Below are 22,081 nucleotides of genomic sequence, written 5' to 3' on the forward strand. Positions count from 1 at the left end.
CTGTTGTTTTCTCATTTCCTCAGCCTATGACTCATTTACCACACTTCCAAAGGTATGGGGGATTTTGGGGATGCTCCACTGGGACCTTAATTCCTACAAGATCTTCTGAGAGGTTCTGACTGCTGTCTTGTCTGTGCTCTGGGATGTGGATGACCACAGGCCCTCCCCTCTGCCCTAGAGTTGTGAGGATGATCCCTGCTCAGATATGGTGGTATGGGAGCCCAAATTGCAACCTATATCTGAGTGTGGGCAAACAGCAGAGTCCTGCTCCAGGGAGAACAAAGAAACCTCTGCAGTCTCCCCTGACCACCTTACCATCTGTGGATTGGGCTCTGGAAGTGCTGGGTATCTCCACTGATTCCCACTGGAGGTTCTCACTGCAGGGCTACTCTGATATTGGCACTCTACTCTGGTGTGGCAAAGTTCTCTTACCACCCCTTCCAGCTGTTCCTGGTGATCCCTGGGCCAAGAAGTCTGGAAACTGCCCCCTCTGCCCAGACACCCAGGTGCCCAGCCCAGCTGCACTGTGGCTATGCTGTGGCTGCAGCTGTACAGCTGCTGTGGCTCTTTCCAACCCCCAGTCCTGGTGAAACAGACTTTTCCTGTGGAACTTCTAAGTTGTCTTGGACTGGGAAATTATATTACTCAGTCTTTCTGTGTGTTCTGCCCCCTCTAAATTTTGGCTAGAGTCAAAATTTGATAGCTTTTAGAGTTTTGGGGGGAACAAGTTTCCAGGAATTCTTACTTTCATGCCACCACCTTGACTCCACCCCCTAATTCTTGTAACTCTTGACCACGTCCTGTTATAATCTTCCAAATGGGTCCAACCAATGTGATAAGGATGACCTTGGTCTTTTGACATTTTGTAAGTACCAGTCAAACATGTTGTCATACAGTTCATTACTGTATGACAACATATAATTATATACTATAATTTATTTATACCCATTATGTAACTCTCCATTGCCCTCTGGGTGACCTACAATATTGATCCCTTGAAGGTTGTAGTATTACATGATTATTTCTATTGTTCTCTTTTTTTGTCCAAATTCCAAGTCCATTCTTAAATTTTATAGAGATAAGTTAGCTTAATTGGGTCTCATACCAAATATTCTATAAATCTGGTCTTTCAACTTTTCTTGTTGCTTTATCAAATAACATTGTCCATCCTCTATAATTTTGAAAAGGAGTTTATATTCTGAACTTGTATTGCTCTCAACTATCGTTACTTTCAAGTTGACAAGAAGACATAGCATTTTCTGAGTGAATTGAGGGGTTGCTATTTGTTTTTTGTTCTTTCCTGAGTGAAGTCCATTTTGGACTCCTCATCATGACAGTTGCTTTACTTAAATCAAAATTCCAGAGGATGTGACCATATTTCATATCAATGCCTATTCCTTTATCCATTCCCCATTTTTTTGCAATAGATCAGAATAAAGACATTTAAATTCTGCAGCATGGCTTCTTTTCTTTTTTCCTAATACATTAATGTTGATTTTAATTTTTTTTATATCAAATCACTGGAATATATATATATATATATATATATATATATGTGTGTGTGTGTGTGTGTGTGTGTGTGTGTGTGTGTGTGTGTGTGTGTGTGATTCAGGTGTAGTTATATATTTAATTATTTCCTGTTAGTGATTCTCTTTTCATAATCTCCTTTGGTATTCACTATGTCCTATGCCATCCTTTTCTCTTCATAAACCATTATTGTTATAAAAGTTTGAGGCTTCAAGGTAATTTATAAGGCTTTGAATTCTTTCATTTTTAAATCAAAATGTAGATCCCTTTGTTTACAATCATTATGAGTCCTTCAACACAAGATGATTAAATGTCCCATGAAATGATGCCTTGTACCCAAGATAAAATTAGCACTACCAAGTCCCTGTTTTTGCCTCTCCCATTTCTTCTATATGCCCTTGATTTTATTCTTTCTCCATCTTCTCCAGAACATCATTTCCTCTATCATTCAGTCTCACTGATTTTTCAACCTCTCCCTATTGCTGTTGTTTGCCACCTACAAACATGCCCATCTCTCCCCAGCCTTAAAAGTCTTTCATTAAATTTGACTATTCCTACTAGCTAACATCCTATATCTCTTTTCCTTTTCATAACTTACCATCTATATTCAGTCTTTCTACTTCCTATTCTTACTTGGTTGTAAATTCTCTGCAATCTGACTTCTGATCTCATCATTCACCTGAAATTACTTTCTCTAAAATAACCAACGATATTACTGCCAAATCTGATCTTTTCTAATTCTTTATTCTTCTTGACTTCTTCTCTACTAACCATTTAAATGGCATCAATTAGTAATCTTATCAGCTCCTATGAATTCGATTATCACCTTTATGCAGAGGATTGACAGATCTATTTATACAGTCCTAATCTCTCCAACTCCATTCTCAGATTACCAACTGCCCACTGGACATCTCCAAAACTGAAGGGAAAACATTAATGTGTACTGAGCCAGAGAATCAGATTAAAGCACATTTTATCAAAAGTAATTAGCTAGAATTATTTGGGAAAGGTAAGTATTACAAGGGATTGTCAGCAGAGAGCCCTCATTGGCTATAGCAAAAGTCTAGACAAAATGGTAATAAAGGTCTGAAGTGGGGGAATGGAAAAAAAGTAAAAGACCCAAGATTTATTTCAGAGGTAGAATCAACAGGAAGAACTTAGTGACTATTTTGATATGGGGTATTAGGAAGGGTAACAAAAAGGGAGGAACGGGGCAGCTAGTGGATAGAGCACAGTGGATAGAGCACCAGACCTGGAGTCAGGAGTACCTGAGTTCAAATATGACCTCAGATGTTTAATAATGACCTAGCTGTGAGGCCTTGGGCAAGTCACTTAACCCCATTGCCTTGAAAAAAGCTAAAAAAAAGAAGATAGAGGGAGGAAGAAGGAAAAGGATAAGTCTGATTTAGGATATGCTTGGCTGAACATTCAGGTGGAGATGTCCAGTAGGCAGATGAAAATCTGGCCAAATATTCTATAAATCTGATCCTTTCTTTCAACTTTTCTTGTTGCTTTATAAAATAATATTGTCCATCCTCTATAATTTTAGAATATAATAAACTGAAGGTTGGAGCTATGAAGGTTAGATAGATAGATAGATAGATAGATAGATAGATAGATAGATAGATAGATAGATAGATTTAGATATAATCCATATTGACAAGATAGATGATCCAGAGTCATTAGAGTCATAAATAGGAGTCCTTGTACCTGGGGTATATTTGGTTCTGGAGGGAACAGTTCAGAAGATAAACAATCCTGGCATAGTTGGGCCAGGAGAGGAGTTGGCTATTATTCTCAGATAAGTTGATCAATGTCCCTTTAGCATGAATGGTGCTTTATGAACCCCTGGTCTCAAGAAGGATGAAGGCATGGCAAAAGGGAAGGTAGGCTCTGAGAGAAAGACATTATGATAGAAACTTCAAGGTTCTGGAATCAATCAAAGGGGCAAAAAAATTATATCATATAATTCAAATTATAAGAATGCCTCTACAGAGAAAAATTATACCCCTTATGTAAGTATCCTGGAGGAGCTGACATAATGGGTCCCCTGTTACAACTCTAGGAATTATACTTACAAAGGTGCTCACTAAGGAATAAAGAATAGAGAGAAGGAAAAGTCTTGAGGGATTCCTACACTTAGAAAGTGAGAGTTGAATTTTTCTATAGAGTTTCCTGCTAATTATCCTGAACATAATTTGCTTTGCAGAGATTTGTTTGATGTTATCCTCCCCTCCATTAGACTGTGACGTCCTTGAGGGTAGAAACTGTCTTTTGCCTCTTTTTGCATTCCCCGGTTCAAAGTAGATTCTTAATAAATGTTTTTATTGATTTTTTTCAGGGCTAGCAAGGACAAATTTTATTTTATATTGGAAGCAAGGGGTGGCAAGTTTTTCTGGAATGCAGTCAGAAATAGAGTTGATTTTCAATTATGCACAAGCTATTCCATTTCATCCTATCTCCTTCGAGAGAATGTCTCCTATGTCATTCCCCACTCTGTCACTTATTTTCAATCTCTCCCTGTCTAATTCTCTACTACTTACAAACATGGCCATGTCTCTCCCCTGCCCCCCACCATGCTGAAACTCTCACTTGATCCTTGCATCCCTCTTAACTATCCTCTTATAAGGCTTCTGCCATTGTAATTAAACTCCTGGAATAGACGATCTACAATAGGTGCCTCAACTTTCTTTCCTCTTACTCTCTTCTTAACACCTTACTATCTGACTTTAGCTTTCCATCAAAATTGTTCTTTGCAAAGTTACCATTGATTTATTAATTGCCATAACCAATGACCTTTCCTCAATCCTCCTTCTCCTTGACCTTTATGCAGCCTCTGACACTGTTGATCACTATCATTAACTTGGTACTTTCTTCTCTCTAGGTTTCTGGGAAAGCACTCTCTCCTTGGTTCTCTTTCTATCTATCCAACTGCTCCTTCTTAGTCTCCTTTGCTAAATCTAACCAAGTCACACCTTCCAACCATAAGGTATCTCTCAAGGTTCTGTCCTGGGCCATCTTCTATTTTTCCTCTATACTATTTCATGTGGTGTTCTCCCTATCATATCCCATGGATTCAATTACTACTTTCAAGTCAATAATTTTTTTTTAGTTTTTGCAAGGCAATGGGGTTAAGTGGCTTGCCCAAGGCCACACAGCTAGTAATTAATTATTAAGTGTCTGAGGCCAGATTTGAACTCAGGTACTCCTGACTCCAGGGCCTGTGCTCTATCTACTGTGCCACCTAGCTGCCCCAAGTCAATAATTTTCAAATCTATCCATCCATCTTGTATTTTGAACTCTTTTTCAGGTATCTCCAATTACATATCCAATGAACATTTTAAACTAAACAAGTCCAAAATAGAGCTCATCTTTCCTCCTGGACCTCCCCCAATCTCATCTTCATCTTATGTAGAGGGCAATATCATCCTCCTTGTCCCTCAAGCTCAGAGACTAAGAGTCATCTTTGACTCCTTCCTTTCATCCCCCATAATCAATCTGTTGCTTGTCAATTCACCTCTGCAACACTTCTCAAATAACAGCTCCTTTTATCATATGATACTGCCACACTCCAGTATAGTCCCTCATCCCCTCATGCTTGGGCTTTTGCAATAATCTACTGGTGGATCAGACTGCCTCAGGTGTTTCCCCACTCCAATCCATCTTCCATTCAGAACCAAAGTGATTTTTCCTAAAGTGTAATCCAACCATGTTTCAACTCTACTTAATATACTCTAGTAGCTCAGTATCACCTCCAGATTCAAATACCAAATGCTCTGTTTGTCATTAAAAGCCCTTATAACCAACCCCTCCCTTTTCCATTCTTCTTATACCTTACTTTTAGCTATGTACTCTTTGATTTAGTAATGCTTATTTCTTTAATGCTCCATAAACAAAATAATCTATCTCTCAGTTCTGGGCAATATCTCTGATTGTCTTTTATGATGCCTAGAATGTTGTCCCTCTTCATCTCTTCCTTCTGGTTTCCAAAACTCCCCCATCTAAAATCATGTCTTTTCTCAATTTCTCTTAATTCATTCCCTCTCTCTCTCGCTCTCTCTCTCTCTCTCTCTTTCTCTCCCACATTAGATTGTAAATTCCTTGAGAGAAGTAGCTGTCTTTTGCCTCTTTTTGAATCCCCAGAGTTTAATATATCTTGGCATATAGTAGCTTAATAAATGTTTACTAATTGATGTTCAAAAATATTTTTGAATAAATGTCTTACCCACCAAATACAATAAATAATACTCACAGAGTTCTTCAAATAAACAAGAAATAATTTCAGTGTTTTGCTATGTCTAAGATAGTGAGAGAGTCCAAAAGAAGGTGATAGCAATTGTTGAAGGAAACAGAAAAACAAGGCACAGAGAGAAGAACCAAGCAGAGGAATACCATGTCACTAAATAGAAAACAAACAAAAAAGAACCAAGGGTAGGGGCATGTATTTGTGATCATTGCTTCTGAGATAGACTGAGGCTGTTTGTTTGAGTTTGGGAGTTCTGAGCTCTAATAAGGCTAAAATCGGCTTAGTATTTGCTATAAGTCTGACATTAAGATAAGGAACTCAGCCACCAAGAAGGGCTGGACTGACCTAGGTCAGAAACAAAGCAAGTAAAGCTCAGATGACACCCATTGGACTTATAAAGGCACAAAAAGAATCACAAAGTATATAGAACAGTAGCCCTATCTCATGATTTTTATAAACTGTGTGTCACATTTTCATAATTATTGGCATAAAAAGATGGGATTAGACCTCACTTGGTATTGACCCATGACTTCAGATAAAGTTAAGTCAAGAACCAGAGTTAGCCTATTGGGTCTTTGCTACTTCTATATACAGTTTATTTAACCAATCATTCTATTCACTAAACCTGAAGACAATTCCCATGCAGGTATAGGCAGACAGAGCCCACGTAGCACTGCCTCCTTGGAGACAACTGCAAGAATAATATTGTCTTCAAAGCTTACCATCTTTAATTTTTTAAAGTTATCTCCTTTATTGTGTTTTTTCCTCTCTGATGTTTTTTTTTTCCTTTTCATATGTGTATAACCTATATTAGAATGTTTTCTATCAGAGCGAGGGGAGAGGGAAGGGGAGGAAAAAATGTGAAACCTGAATTCTTACAAATAATGACTGTATATATTAAGAAAAATAAATAAAATATTTTAAAAGAATAATAACATATTTACCATATTTCATGATCAGATCCTCAAAAAGAGTTGCATCCAGATAAATTTGAGGTGAATTTGTAATGTACAAATCCAAATATAATAGTACCCGGCATAGTACTCTATGCGACCAGCAAGAGTAGTACCTAGTTTGAAAGAGATAGGCAACATAGGAATTTTGGGGCATAGGAGGACTTTGAGGAAGCCAATCACATAGAGATGTCTTTGTGAAACTTTATAGCTAAAAGCTTCTCTAGTGACTGACCACATCCTAGAAGACTATGATCCTAAGTTCTTTTGAGGCATCTAAGTATACAATGAAAAGAGTACTGGTCTAGAACAGGAGTCCTTAACTTAGGATCCATAGACTACTAAAGGTATTTATGGTAGATTTCAAAGAGTTTATGAATTTGAATGAGGGAAAAATATGTCTTTTTTCAATACTTTTTGGTTTTCTTTGTAATCCTCTCTCTCTCTCTCTCTCTCTCTCTCTCTCTCTCCATATATATATATATATATATATATATATATATATATATATATATATATATATATATACACATATATATTATACATTTAAAATTCTGAGAAGGGAACCATGGGTTTCTCTAGATTATCAGAAGCATCCACCACATACACACACACACACACACACATGTTAAGAATACCTGCTTTAGAGTAATAGAAAAATGAATTAAAATCATATTTTCATGTATTACATGTATGTCTTTAGATTAAATCACTTAACCTTCATAGCCTCAGCTTTCTCATTTCTAAAATAAGAAGAGGATTACAAAGAAAATCAAAAAAATAATGAAATAAAAAGATGTATTTTACCCCCATTCAAGTTCACAAACTCTTTGAAATCTACCTATAAATACCTGTAAGTAGTCTATGGATCCTAGGTTAAGAGCCCCTGTTCCAGACCAGTACTCTTTTCACTGTATATTTAGGTACCTCAAAAGAACTTAAGATCATAGTCTTCTAGGATGTGGTCAGTCACTAGAAAAGCTTCCTTTCATCTGTGAAAATTATATCTCCTGCCCCTGACGTCACCTCTATCCCTACTGGAGAGGATGGACAGAGGACAGTAGAGGCTCCTTCCAGATATTTCATTTAAGGAGGGAACCCAGGGCAACTATCCATCATTTCCCATAAGCTACATTCCTCTGAACTTCATCATTATGCTCCCACATCAGATAACCTCCCATGCTCTATTCCAGTTTCCTTTTTTGTGTTGTCTTCCTCCATTAAATTGTAAATTCCTTGAAAGTACATAATGTTTTTCACCATTCTTTGTACCCCAGCACTTAACACTTAATAGAGTTTATTAACTGACTGGACTAATAAATAAAAACGCAAACAATACTTTGTGTTGGACTGGACAGCATCACTCTAGATGAATACTTTGTGATCCTAGCCCAGATGAACTTTGTGTAACTTTCTTGAGAAGCACTCAATAAATGTTGTTGATTGGCTGATCAATGAAAGCTTGGCTTTCAGGCCTGCCTCATGGAAATGCTTTTATCATAAATATCCATTTCCTCTTGAACTTATTTTAAAAGGGTAACTGTTTTAAGGTTTAGTGCTGCTACTTTTTTCACATTTAATGAATTGCCTGAGAACAATTTACCATAAACCTCAAAGTAAAGAATATTTTTCTTTTTTTCTCTTTATCTAAAGAAAGGCATAATCAGCTATTTTAAAATGTCAAGAAAAATTAGATTCATTGTATAATTCTCCTATGACACTGATGAATTCTTGAAACTATTTGCTTGTAAAAGTTTAAATTTGGTTAAAGGCTGCATATTAGAAAAATATGTATTTTACCCTAATGTGTTATTCCTAAGGTATTTTTTTTAAATCATGGAAAATTAGAGCTATAAGAGACCTTAGACATTATTTGGTTCATTCTCTAGATCTGGTTACAAGACTAGAAGACTGAAATCACTTTGTGCATGGTCACAGGAAAAAAGCAGAGCTGTCATGTAACACAAATATTAAAATTTGCTTTCAAGTGTGAAGAAGACCTAATTGAAATGACCTTCCTTTTGGTACCTGGCTTCAATCCCCACCTCTTTATTAGGGCCTCTTAATTGCCCAATTACATGAACATTTTTGCAATTTTTACCTTGCCTGATCCTTTCTAAGTATTTGATACATAATGACTACTCTTTCCTTCTTGACATTCCCTCCTCCCTTTGCTTCTAAAATATAGTTCTCTCTTGATCTCCCTCAATTTCTTGCTTTCCTTATTGGGTCCATCAACTGCTTCTGCCTCATATGTGTGTTTCATCTAAAGACTCTGTTCTCCATCTTCCTTCCTCCCTCAACAACATCTTCCTTGGCAACTTCATGTACTCCCAAGAAGGATACTATCTATCCATGTAGATGGCTCCCAAATCTATATTTCCATTCTCAATTGAGTCTTTCTTGAGCTCAAGTCCTACTGATTCAAAAGTCCATAGGATATCATGAAGAGATACCATAAATACACCAAATTCAGTATGTTCAAGACCATTACTTTCTGAAGTTTAAATGCTTGGAGTTATGTTTTCTTTTTTTACTTTTTTATTCTGTTATTTTTTCTTCATATTTATAATTGCCAATCCTTTAAATTTTCCCTTTGTAATATCTCTTATATCCTCTCCTCTTTTCTACTCCCACTATCAGCAGCCTAGTTCAAGACCTCATTAGCTCTCTCATAGATTACTGGATTTATTACTTTCATACAAGGTCTTCCTATTTCCCAATCCAACTTTCCCACAGCTGGCAAGGTAATCTTTCCAATGAACAACAATTACTACTGTGCTCAAAAGTCTTCAATTTCTTCTCATTTTCAACTAAGTAAATTATATACTCCTTAACTAAGGATTTGAGAACTCAACAATCTAGTCCCATATTATCTTTCCATTCTTATTTCATGCTACTCTCATTCAAGCATGCTAAACTAAAGCCAAACTAAACTATTAAGTATTCCCTAAAATTGGCTTATCTTCTCCCGTCATCATGCATTTGAACACCATGTTCTCATTTTTGGAGAAGAGTCTCCTCCATGTCTGCCTATTGAAATCTTTCCCTCATCAAGTTTCTCTGATTCAAAGTTACACATTAAATTCAAATTTAAAAGAATTGGAGCCATTCCCCAATCTATTTTCTGAACATTCACAATGGTCAGGGAGTATGAATAGGCAATCTTCAAAGGAAGAAATCTAAGCTATCACCACCCAAATGAAAAATGCTCCAAATCATTAATAATTAGGAAAATGAAAATTAAATAAACTCCAAGCTTCCACCTTATACCCATTAGATTGGCAAAATTAACCAAAAAATGAAAATTCTGGAGAGACTATGGGAAATTAAGTACATTAATGCACTATAATGGAGTTGTGAACTTATCTAGCCAATTTGGGAAGCAATTTGGAATTATTCTCTAAAAGTTACTATATTGTACATACTCTTTGACCCTGAGATATCACTACTAGGTCTATACTAGAAAGAAATCAAAAAAAGAGGAAAAGGACTTCAAGTATACAAAAATATTTATAACAGCTTTTTTGTGGTGGCAAAAAATAAATGGAATCTAAACTGGAGAATGACTGAACAAATATATGACTGTGATAGAATACTATTGTGCTACAAGAAATTATGAGACAATTTTAGAGAAATCCGAGAAGATTTGTATCAACTGATATAGAGTGAAGTGAGCACAACTAGAAAAATTTAAACAATAGCAAAATTATTATAAAGGCAACCAACTTTCAAAAACTTAGGAACTCTGAGATCAAGGTAATGACAATCATGATTCCAATGGACTCATTAGGAAAGGTGCTACTGACTCATTGACAGAGCGGTGATGGATTTCGTAAATGTACATTGAGATGAATATTTTTTTAATGTGGCCAAAATAAGAATTTCTTTTGTTTGACTATTGTTAAAAGTTTTCTTTTTTTTTCCAATAGTAAGGGGAAGATAGTAGGAAGAAAAAATGGATTTTCATTAACTTTTTAAAAATTAAATTTAAAAAATTATTTTCTTCCTTATCCATTGAAGGTCCCCCTATCCAGGTGCAAACCTGGAAGTGAATCGTTCTTTTCACATCTCTTGTGCATTTCACCCAAAACTTGTATGTATCTTATTCCCTATGTTAGATCATAACCTCCTTGAGGGCAGGGAATCTTATCCTCAGTTCCCAGGACATAGTAGATTCTTGACATATATTTATGGAATTGAATTGTTCAAATCTAATGTGTTGAAACATTAATTCAAGTAGAAAAATAGACTCATTACTTGGTAATGATCTGATAATTTTACTTTATAAGAATAAATATTCAGTGAAAACGTTTCTCTACAAATGCAGGTATATACTTTTCTTGTAACTCTTAATCTTTGAAAGTTGTCTAGATTGCTGAGAAGTTGTCCAGGCTTGCATAGGAAGCATGATTCAGAAATGGAACTTAAAACTACGTGTTTGGGACCAAGCTTATTCTAGCCAGTGTGTTGTTTCAGATTCAGAATAAGAATGAAATGAGGTAAAAGGTAAGAAAAAGATACATGTCTTCCTACCTTATCTCCATATGGAAACATATATAGTCATCAGGATATGGTGTGGTAATTTGAAGAAAGTTTGAAAGGCCCTGACTCCACATGGATGGGTCTTTTCTATATTCTTATGTGACCAGAAAGTCATGCCAAAATTTGGGCTTTAATTTTCTAAAACCAAAATCTTAGGAACAATTTCAAAAACTTTTAAAGACAGGAACCAGCCCAGGTCAATCATTGTGGGGCCCTGGTAAATATTTCTCATACCACATCAATCCCCTTTGTGGCAAGGCAAGATCTTGTAAATCTTCTACCTTTTCAATGATTTTAGGTCCCTCACTGGGTAATCCTAACCTTAGAATTAAAGGAAACCAAGCATAAGCAGGACTGGAGGAGGAAAAGAAAAAACTAAATCAAAAAGATAGTCAAAGCAAAACAAACAAACAAAAAGAGGCAGAGTGACCAAATATGGGAGTTGAGAGGGACACTAGCCTATATCCAATGGCAAGAGCATTTCTGCTAGCACACTATATCTTACTGGCTTCAAAACCAGTTGTCTGTTCCTCATTCCAGTAAGGCAACAAATAAAGAAATAAAGATGAATTCTCTTTATAGATAGGAGAAAGGGAATAGTATCTAAAATGATGGCAGGGGGGACTGGCTATGATTACTCAGAAAATAAAAGAAAAATGTTATAAAGCAATTATTTTTATTCACAAATGATATTATGATGTTTATTGTCCATTAACTGAACCAACAGATTTTTGTTTTGTTTCTCCCCCCCAGGAAAAACTATGGGTTCCTTCCTCATACCCTGTGAAAATGCCATATAAAGGAAAGCATGTGAACACCTAGAACCTCTTTATGACTCAGATGTGTTGAAGTCTGAATGATTGGTTAAAGGAGAGAACTTCCATATTTCCTATAGTAGATTCTAGGAAAAAGAGGATTAAAAAAATGAATTTCACAAACTGTACAACAGAAGCCAGTGTGGCCATTAAATCTAAATCAGTAACAGAGAAGATGCTTATTTCTATGACTTTGGTGGTAATCACTACCTTGACTACACTCCTGAATTCAGCAGTAATTATTGCAATTTGTACCACCAAGAAGCTCCATCAACCTGCAAACTATTTAATCTGCTCCCTGGCTGTGACTGACCTCCTGGTTGCCATTCTCGTCATGCCTTTAAGTATCACATACATTGTCATGGACACCTGGACCCTGGGTTACTTTATCTGTGAAGTCTGGTTGAGTGTTGACATGACCTGCTGCACCTGTTCAATCCTCCATCTCTGTGTTATTGCCTTGGATAGGTACTGGGCTATCACCAATGCTATTGAATATGCCAGGAAAAGAACTGCAAAGAGGGCTGGAATGATGATCCTCACTGTGTGGACCATCTCAGTTTTCATTTCCATGCCTCCTCTGTTCTGGAGAAGTCACCGTCTTCTCAGTCCTCCCCCGAGCCAATGCACTATCCAGCACGACCATGTGATCTACACCATTTACTCCACACTTGGAGCATTTTACATCCCATTGACTTTGATCCTGATTCTCTATTATAGGATCTACCATGCCGCCAAAAATCTTTACCAGAAACGTGGCTCCAGCCGCCACCTGAGCAACAGAAGCACCGACAGCCAGAATTCTTTTGCAAGCTGCAAGCTCACCCAGACCTTCTGCGTGTCTGACTTCTCTACTTCTGATCCAACCACAGAATTTGATAAAATCCACACCTCAGTCAGGATGCCCCCCTTTGACAATGACTTGGATCAGACTGGAGATCGCCAACAGATCTCCAGCACGAGGGAACGAAAGGCTGCTCGCATTCTAGGACTGATATTAGGGGCATTCATTTTATCCTGGCTGCCATTTTTCATCAAGGAGCTCATTGTAGGCTTGAGTATTTATACTGTGTCATCTGAAGTGGCTGACTTTTTGACATGGCTTGGTTATGTGAATTCTCTTATCAACCCTCTACTTTACACAAGTTTTAATGAAGATTTTAAACTGGCCTTTAAAAGGCTTATCAGGTGCAGAGAACATTCCTAAAAGTGCGAGAAAACCAAGTGTCTTTACCTGGTCTTGTGAAATGCACAAAGGACATTAAACTAGTGAACTCTTAAAGATGGATGATTCAAGACAGTTTGTAGGTTGTGGGAGTGGGGAAAGGGATGTAGCAGGATATTGTGGGTGGTCTTTTGCTCTTTTTTTGAGGGTCCCAACATTCAGGAAGCTGTCTTCTACCTCCAGTGTTATGTAAGGTACATAATATCGGGTCTAGAATGTGGCACCAAAATGGAAGTGACCAAAAGGAAAATAATTTATCTTAGCAGCCCCAGTGACTCCTGTAATGAGTCCTCTTGCTCATAGGAATGTTTTTTAGTGGATTCTTTTGTCTGTTTGTGGCCAAACCAATGTCTGACTATTTGCATAAAACTTGACCTTGTGTGTCTGTATGCATACAGATCCAAGTAGAAAATGAATGGTTGTATATAACAAATAGAGAGGAATCATTGTCTTGTTAACCCCAGCTTGCATCCTTGCAATGAAAGTATTCACCACAGCCCAATAAGCCAAACATCCACCAGAGAAACAAGAATTTTTATTTCCCATGGTCCACGATAAAATAAACCAGATCAAGTTTCAGAAAGAACCCAGAATGTTCTGGGGATTTTTGTATAAGTTGTTTATTGTGAGAATAATTTATAAACAAATGAGAAACAAGAGAAAAAGTCTTCTATTCAGTACATTTGCTTGCTGGGATATTTCCGTTTCTAGGGCTTATGGGTGAGAGGTAAGGATTTAGGAGAGATCCAGTCCAAGTCCATCAATTTGTGTACAAGAAACCAGAAATTCTGAAGTCATTTACTAAAGGTCCCAGAGCTAGTGTCTGACAGGGGGATCTATTGGTGCCATTTGGAGGCTTCACTGAAGAAATAAGCAAGATAATTTTTCTTGAATAGAATTGGAGCATTTATTTGGCACATTTAAAAAAACAACTTAGTTGGAGATATCCAAAAGAGCATGGAGGGAGAAGAAGGGGCAGCAAGACAAGGATACTAAGTCATTATTTATCCCCCAAATTGGGGTAGTAGCCTGTAAAGTGGGATAAGGAAGATGAGGAGAGGTATACAACCAGAGAAGTCATCAGGTCTTCAAGGCAAGAGAAGGAAGGCTTTTGTAAAAAGTTCCTTCCAGAACTTTGCACAGTGTTACACTTGGTTATCACCTATTTGGTTAATGGGATTTCTGAGTCCATCTTTATTGCATGTATCAGAGTAGCCCCCAGAAACACATTAAGGCCCAGTGTTTTGGGGAGACAACACTCTGTTCATGGATGTCTGATTGGTTTTCTACCTTTGGTGTGATTAGCAGTGTGTCACCAATTAGCTGCAAGTTTCTATTTGGAAAGTGTAAAGGAAGAGATGGCTTAAGATAAGAGGCTGGGCTTTCAGAACGGTCAGAGTAGAAAAGAAAGTATACCAGACAGAATAAGAATATTTGGCCATGACAGAAGTCACCCACTGGATAAACCTTAGGTCCCCAAAACTTTTCTGTATAACAGCAATTATGAATAATATAACTACATGATATTCCAGACACACTAAAATTTCCAATCGACTTGAAAGGTTATAGCAATCTTGTATACAGAAATTCCTAAAAATACACAGATGCATACACGGAGAGAAACCCAATGTTACATGTTCATCTAAGGAGAAATCATCATCCAAAGACCTCTATTGTGAAATGTTAGAATTTACTAGTGAACTAGGTTAGCAGAAAGCAATTAAGGCCCAGGTTCCTACTTAGGACCATGAATCAAGATGATCTCTAAATTCCTTTTCTACATTAGAATCCTGCAATTTTAAGAAAATTAAATATGGAAAAAATTGTTCCTAGAATTTTTTGCATCAATAAAAGAGAGATCTTGGAACAGTAAAGCAAGCAATGAAGTTAGAGACAAAAGATCTGATTTTCAATACTATCTCAGACATCAGTGAAACACATCTTTTCAGAACCTCAGTTTCCTCATCTGTAAAATGAGGGTGATAATGATTTTGTTACCTAACTCACATAATTGTGGACTAGAGGGCTTTGCAAAAACTCACAGCATTCTCCTAAAAGTTTTTGTGAAGTTTTAGAAATATCTTGTATCTATGTAAATTGTAATCACCAGACAGTAGGTCAGAACCAAGAAGGAACAGGGCAGTCACAAAATCCCATTCTTTTTTAAGCAGGTCTAAGCAAGCCCTGAAGTCACTGCTATAGCATCTACAAAGGACCTCAAACCTGACTACTTCTAATCCAGTGGCAGGAAGGAACTAGAAGAAAGGGCAGTCCCATGGAAACTTCTCCTGACTTTATGTTCCCATGGGAGGTAGAGGTCCTTATACAAATCATATGATCATAAATCTAGAACTGAATGGACCCTCAGATTTATCCAGTCCCATTTTACAAATGAAAAGACTGAAATCTAGAGATGGTTTACTTGAGTCACCCAAGATCATAGAAGTAGCAAATGACAGTAATCCAGGTACCAGGAGCTCTGCCTCCAATTCCATGGTTCTTTCATCATGTCATTCATAAAGTGACAGAGCATGAGATTGGAATCAAAAAGACCTCAGATAATTTCTAGCTGTGTGACCCTGGGCAAATCAATTAACCCTATCTGCCTCAGTTCTTCATCTGTAACATGAACTGAAGAAGGAAATGGGGGAAAAAATCACTCCAGTATCTTTGCCAAGAAAATCCCAAATAGGGTCCTGAAGAGTCAAACATGACCAAAGCAACTGAAAAATATTTCCATCTATTGTTCCAGGTGTATTTGAGGGCCCAGGAAAGAGACTAGGGAATTAATCTTTTCTCTCCAATTTCTGAGTGATGAGTGATGAAAGCTTGGATCTAGCTGAGTTTATATATCTGAGTGTTTTTCTGAATCAAAACCCAGAGTAGAAGAATAGTAGATAATATCTAAAATTTATAGAGGGCTTAATTACCAGGCACTATACTAAGCACTTTACAAATGTTCACATTTGATCCTCACAACTCTGGGAAGTGCAATGTTTATCCCCATTTTACAAATGAGGAAACTGAGGCAAACAGAAGTTAAATGATATGCCAAGGACCACACAACTAGTAAGTATCTGAGGCTGGATTTGAACTCCAATTTTCCAGACTTCAGGCCTAGAACTAAAGCTAATGTGCCAACCCACTGAAACACCTAGAAGAAAAATGAGAATACTAGTGAATTGTAAAAATTGTTGCTGGCACCAAACATTTTAATCTAATACTAAATGAATATTGAACAGTTTGTTAGGCTACCTCATAATGAGGTCAAAGTTAGACCTTTGACGCATATAAGCTAGTTAACTTTTTTCTCATTGTCATATACTGTATTCCTAAGCCTGTTCAGAATTCAAGTTCTGCAGGATCCTATGCAGCATTACAAGATTTAGAGAGCAAAATTAAGTTGGAGGCCATTTAATCCAACCCAGAATGGTTACACGACCTGCCCAATATCAGAGATAGTAATTGGCAGAATCTGAATTAAAACCCCAGTCCTCTGACTCTAAATCAAGGGTTCTTTCCAGTGTGCTACATTGTTCTAATTATTAAGGTCTTTATTTTCCCCACAAATCTGTGTACTTGATCAAAGATGGAACGAGTGTAAAAGTATTGATAGATCAACAAAAACCTAAAACAAGCCCAGTACATTCTGGGTCAATATCATCTTCCTACATGAGGATAACTTTCATGTGGGTGTAAGTAAGATAATGAAAGCAAAGACCACGAAATTGGCTAACCAAGAGAGATCTGGCCAATGCTTATGGTCTTAGCAAAGGGATCGTAAAATATTTTTTGTGTCATGGATCCATTTGACAAGCTAATGAAGAAGGTGAACCCCTTCTAAAAATAACATTTTTTTCAACCTTCTCAAATTTCAGTCATGAAAATCAAAATGGAATTTTGATTTGAACATGATGGATCATGAGCTAATAACCCCTGTTCTAAACAGAAAAGAGCTCATGGTTTCAGTTAAAACAGTCAGGAGCAAGTAGAAATAGGTCAAGGCAGATGTTTGGGCAACCTGAGCTGCATTATAGAGTAGGCCTGAACTCCGAGCCCAAAGGAGGGCTTATTAGCACTTTGCCATCTGAAACTACTTGCTGTTTAGGCAGGAGGAGATCCATCAGTGGTTTAAAAGTGGTCCCACTGTTTAGAATACAGAGCAAAACAGAGAACAGCTTTCTAAAAGCTACTAATTATCTCTCATTTCCCAGAAAAAGAGTGCCAAATTGTGATATCAAGATCCAGTCCCTGCATATATTGATCATAGGTCATGGGGTGGTTGTTGAATGAGTATAGTAAGAAACTGAATGTGTTTCTAACAAAACTGAGTGGAGTTTGAGTGATTAGTTAATGGCTTTGTCTATAAAGAAACTGTTTATTGCAAACTTGTGAAAAGGAGCATCTGGCTAGGAAATACATGGCCAGAATGGAGCCCTGGCTCTAGAGTTAGGAGCTAATACCTAGGTTGTGGAAGTACAGATAGAACTGTTGGAGCAGACTGGTTTGCTTCACTAATGCTTCAAACCCTGGAATGGGTTTCAACTTTATATTTTGATGCACTATTATATAATACTATCAGCATTTGGAGAGCAGTGGCTTGCAAAATTCTGAGCCCCTAGGAATCTCCATATAGAAGGGAAGCTAAGGAATCCATAATCTGGAGGTGAGACCATATATGTAGTACATGTCCCCTGCCCCTGCTAATAGCTGGCACAGAAATGCTAAGATTAACACACAACTCTGCATTAAATATTTTAGGAAAGAAGACTGCAACTGAGGTCACATTCCCATGTATATTTTTCATATCTGTACTAAGGGGCTTGCTAGGTTGATGCTTATTTAGACCAATGGTGCTGCTAGCCATTATCAACATTGTGCATGTCTCAGAGCTGCTCTATTAAACTATCTATCCTTTCCCTACCCAAGAATTTTAATCTCATTAAAAAATAAAGGAATAAGCCTTGCCTACTGCTTTTGAGAACTGTCATTGCTAATGGTGATTATCTGCTTTTGTGGTCTCCTGGTGGTCATGTCTCAAGAAAAAGTAGATTTGCTAAATAAGAACATTATCAAGATTGATAAGAATATTATCAAAAAGGTCAGGGCATTCTCCTAGACAGGGAATAGAAATCTGTTATAATTTGGATTACTGCATAGAGTCTTATTGTATAACCTGACTTCATCCCCCTGCCACAATTGGCCTATAAGGTTATTTAGCCCTTGTACTTTACCTAGTACTAATATTATAAAATTATGTCACTGTAGAGGACTCACTAGATTGGATTCAAACTTAGAGATGAAAGACACCTCAAAAAACCTTTTTAACAAATGAGGAAATCAAGACCTTTTAAGGTGAAGTGACCAACTAAGGTCATGCAGGTAGGGAACATCAGAGGAAGAATTTTAACATCACTCATCTGATTCCAAAGTCAGTACATGTCCCATTGCACCATGTTGCTTTCCCTAGTTCAGAAGTAGGCATTTATTTCATGTATTCTAAGGGCAGAACTCTGTGATGAGCAAAAAGAATGACCTTGAATAAGTTAATTAACCTCTCCAGCTTCAATATCCACATCTGAAAAATAAAGGGATTGAACTAGATGGCCCTAAGGCCCCTTCTAACTCTACACCCAAGGATCCTATGATGAAAACAAAAAGACAACATTGTCATCAAGGGTCTTAGAACCTAATGGGGGAAGGGAGGTAGATGAGATAGATAGGCAAATAACTCAGAAAAGAATATGATAGGACTGCTAGGAGATGCAATAGATGGGGCATTGGGTTAGGAATCAAGAAGATCATCTTCAAAAGTTCAAATCTGATCTCAGACACTTAACAGCTGTGTGATCCTAGACAAGTCACTTAACCCTGTTTGTCTCATTTTCCTCATCTGTAAAAGGAAATGGCAAACCACTCCAGGATTTTTGTCCAAAAACACTCCAAATCAGGGGTCACAGAGAACTGGTCATGCCTGAAGTGGCTAAACAATAAAAAAAGTCAGGACTGGTATGGAAGGGTTTGTAAGCTAAAATAATCACTAGAAAGTTTATAGAGATTACACAAATCCTACCTTAAACTAGCGTTCTCCATGTTGACATCTAGGCAGATTTAGATCATTTTCAAAAGTACCAGAGTATGGGATGGTTAGGTGGTGCAGTAGATAAAGCACCGGCTCTGGAGTCAGGAGTACCTGGGTTCAAATCTGGTCTCAGATACTTAATAATTACCTAGTGTGGCCTTGGGCAAGCCACTTAACCCCATTTACCTTGAAAAAACCTAAAACAAAAAACCAAAAGCAAAAGTACCAGAATAGCAATGACATCTAAAAATAAGGATGTTCAGGTTTTCAGCAATTTTTATAGAACTTCAGAAGATTCAGGAAAACCTCATATTTAGTTACAACAAAATATTCAAAGATTTTCTTCATAAAATCCTCTTTCTTGACATCATAGTATGAAGAGAGTATTTAGTTCTTGAAGATTTTGTTAATGGAATACAAATTCTGGTACATTCAATCAGGATGGAAAGACCTTGAATACAGTTCTGAGTACTCAAGCATCTGCATCCTTAAAGCACCAGACTACTAATACAGAAACTCATTACTAACAGTATTTGGTATTGTAACACCTGAAACAAAGAAAAATTTAAAGTGGCCCTTGGTTCTTCAAAGAAGTCTTTCAGCTTCTAAAGTAATGGTGGCAGACTAATGGGAAAGAGGACATGGGGTGTTAAAAATTAGTTCATTTTATTTTTTTATAAAAATAACTGAAGATTGGGTCAATGAGAATACATGGGGTATTTGATAAGTGCTGGGAGCATGTGGATGTTTGAAAAACTAGTTTCCAAAAATGAGTAATGGAGTGTCCTATTTTCTTCTTGGTGATTTTGATTTGGGGTAGGGACTAAAGGGGAAAACAGACCCCAGAAGCAAACTTATTAACCATCCATATTTTCAGGTCTGAACCATCATTCCCTGTGTCCTATAATAAAAACTTTAACCTAGCTGTGAGTATTTGGACACTGTGTCAGAGATGGGACTTGAACTCCAATCTTGATGACTCCCAGTCCAGTACTGCACCTGGAACACCAAGTGCTGACTCTTCAAGGAATGTATATTATATGCAAATGATCTTTTATGTACAAGTTAGTTCTTCCTGACTTAGATTTGAATAAGGCATTATCTCTGCCACCTTTCTAGGGCCATGAAACAAGTGAATTATTAGGGATCTTAACTAAGGGAATCATAGAGGCCTAGATTTGTGGGGATGGGGTGTCTTGGAGGGGTAAATATGGAGATAGAGGAGAGAGAGAGAGAGACAGAGAGAGAGAGAGAGAGAGAGAGAGCGGGAAGAAGGAAAGGAAGGAGAAAAAGAGATAGAAACAGAGAAGAATCAGAAAAAGACAGAAAGACAGATAAATACAAAGCCCTTTGTCAGAAGTTTGAATCAATGAGGATTGTTAAAAGATAACTAATAGAATATTGTCACAGAGACAAAGACAGAGACAGAGAGAGAGAGAGAGAGAGAGGAAGGGATCTTGGAGTACAAGCAAGCATCCTCTTTCCCACACAGAGTTTTAGAGAGTGGAGAATAATTTGCCTAGCTTGATGAACTGAATGAAACAATAAAACCAATATATTTTAAAGAGAGGAAGAAAGATATTTAATGAGGAATAGGAAGTACATGGACTTTGGAGGAAATTTTCTAATTCAATCTTAATAAGAAAAAATCCAACACAAACTCAAATCCCAGCTCTCCAATTACAGCTGTCTGGCCTTGGCATATGATTTAACTTCTCTGAACCCTAATGTTATCATTTATAAAGTTGAGAGGACTAGACTAGAAGAACTCTGAGGTCCTTTGCAGTTCTAAAGCCTGTGACCCTATGAGTCTATAAACAAATATAATTCTTAACAGTAGGGATATTATAAGACTTCAAAAGAATAATGGATGTAAAGTACTTTGCAAATCTTAAAGAACTAAATTAATATCAGTTATTATTATTATTAATTATTGTTATTATTATTATTAGTCTACAGTCATCAAGTCTCCAGTCTGATGAGGATATCACTCTCTGAGCCTTCTACTGCCCTCCTGCTAAGCTCAAGGACAATACTAGGGTTCTGGTAAATATTTAACAACCAGGTTGGGAGGGAAAGTGGATATAAGCTAACACTCTTTTAAGTATATTCTGTATTATTAACACTGTTTTCAGTCTAGACAATCAATAAAACAGATTAAATGAAAATTTGTTGGAATTGTCAAAATATTATTAAATATTATTATTTATAATTTATATGACTCTTGCAAGCCAATTAGAGATGACTCTAGGTCATCCTTGCTTAACAGTCACTTTAAAGATAGTAAGACACATAAATAGGATAACCTTAGATTACCTCTCCTGGTACCATTTTGACCTGCCTTAACATTAATCAATCATTTATTAAATGTCTTCTCTGTGCCAGTACTTTGTAGGCACTGGAGATACAAAGACAAAAAATAAAGCAGTGCCTGCTCTCAAGGAGTAATTTACATCCTTTGGAAGAAACAGCATATATTTAAGTTATTGAACAGAAAAAAAAAAAATATATATATATATATATATATATATATATATATATATATAATACAAGGTAATTTTTTAAAGAAAAGGACACTAGTACCTGGGAGAGGTGGGAATCAGAAAAGACTTTATGTAGGAGACAGGGTGGGAGGAGAGAGAGAGAGAGAGAGAGAGAGAGAGAGAGAGAGAGAGAGAGAGAAGAGAG

At 36.9% G+C, this 22,081-nt stretch overlaps 1 protein-coding gene across 4 annotated transcripts in view; it reads left to right on the plus strand.

Annotated features, from left to right (window-relative positions):
- Positions 1-21,529, plus strand: part of HTR1E (5-hydroxytryptamine receptor 1E) — a 102,894-nt gene extending 81,365 nt beyond the window's left edge. For 2 of the 4 annotated variants that reach the window (XM_074187115.1, XM_074187116.1), the window contains exon 3: positions 12,025-21,529. In XM_074187115.1, the coding sequence (XP_074043216.1) occupies positions 12,196-13,293 (1,098 nt within the window). In that variant the 5' untranslated portion in view covers positions 12,025-12,195 and the 3' untranslated portion in view covers positions 13,294-21,529. Of the gene's footprint in view, positions 1-11,092 lie in introns of all 4 variants that reach the window. The other 2 variants (XM_074187113.1, XM_074187114.1) reach the window with 2 other exon arrangements.
- The last annotated feature ends 552 nt before the right edge of the window (positions 21,530-22,081 follow it).

The sequence above is a fragment of the Macrotis lagotis genome, chromosome 5, assembly GCF_037893015.1.
Source record: "Macrotis lagotis isolate mMagLag1 chromosome 5, bilby.v1.9.chrom.fasta, whole genome shotgun sequence".
NCBI classification, from domain to species: Eukaryota; Metazoa; Chordata; class Mammalia; order Peramelemorphia; family Peramelidae; genus Macrotis; species Macrotis lagotis.